This window comes from Condylura cristata, unplaced genomic scaffold (genome assembly GCF_000260355.1).
Source record: "Condylura cristata isolate star-nosed mole 26May11 unplaced genomic scaffold, ConCri1.0 scaffold00026, whole genome shotgun sequence".
NCBI classification, from domain to species: domain Eukaryota; kingdom Metazoa; phylum Chordata; class Mammalia; order Eulipotyphla; family Talpidae; genus Condylura; species Condylura cristata.
In genome coordinates this window covers 235,970-236,484 of record NW_004567127.1, presented here as the reverse complement: position 1 = coordinate 236,484, position 515 = coordinate 235,970, and the positions used below count along the sequence as shown (strand labels likewise).

At 72.4% G+C, this 515-nt stretch overlaps 1 protein-coding gene across 1 annotated transcript in view; it reads right to left on the bottom strand.

Annotated features, from left to right (window-relative positions):
- SAP30L (SAP30-like) overlaps nucleotides 1–515 on the bottom strand; it is a 5,855-nt gene continuing 5,340 nt past the window's right edge. Inside the window, exon 3 of the mRNA XM_012729992.1 lies at nucleotides 1–173. Coding sequence (XP_012585446.1) covers nucleotides 45–173 — 129 coding nt within the window. The 3' untranslated portion in view covers nucleotides 1–44. The remainder of the gene's footprint in view (nucleotides 174–515) is intronic.

Here is a 515-nt window from a genome sequence, read left to right as displayed (position 1 = left end):
GTCCGGGGCTGCTGGGGTCCAGCCTCGCGGCACGCGCCGCCGCCTCACTCCAGCTGCTTGCCGCCCTCGGGCTTGGGGTCCAGCCGGCCCCGGCTGCTCTTCACGGTGTAGACGAAGCAGGCCAGCGTCTCCTTCTCGTTCACGGGGATGTTCCTGAAGTGGCGGCTGACGGTCTGGGGGGAGAGAGCCCGTGAGCCCCGCCCGAAGCCCCTGTGCGGGCGGCGGGGACTTGGCGCGCAGCTCCCCAAGCAGCCTTGAACCCCGACCCCACAGCGCAGTTCTCTCCAGGCGCACGCGCTCAGGAGCGGCTCGCAGGGGCTCTCGGGCCCAGAACCGGGCGGACAGTGTCCTTTGAAGGTGGTGCCAGGGCCCCCCTGGGGGCACGGGTGAGTCTCAGCGCTGTGGGGCGGTCTGCAGCTGCTGCAGCAGGAGCCCCCCAGCCGGCCACGGAGGGACCCCAGGGCGCAGCCCACCTCTCCTGTCTCCCCGCTGCCCCCTCCGAGGTGGGTGTCAGT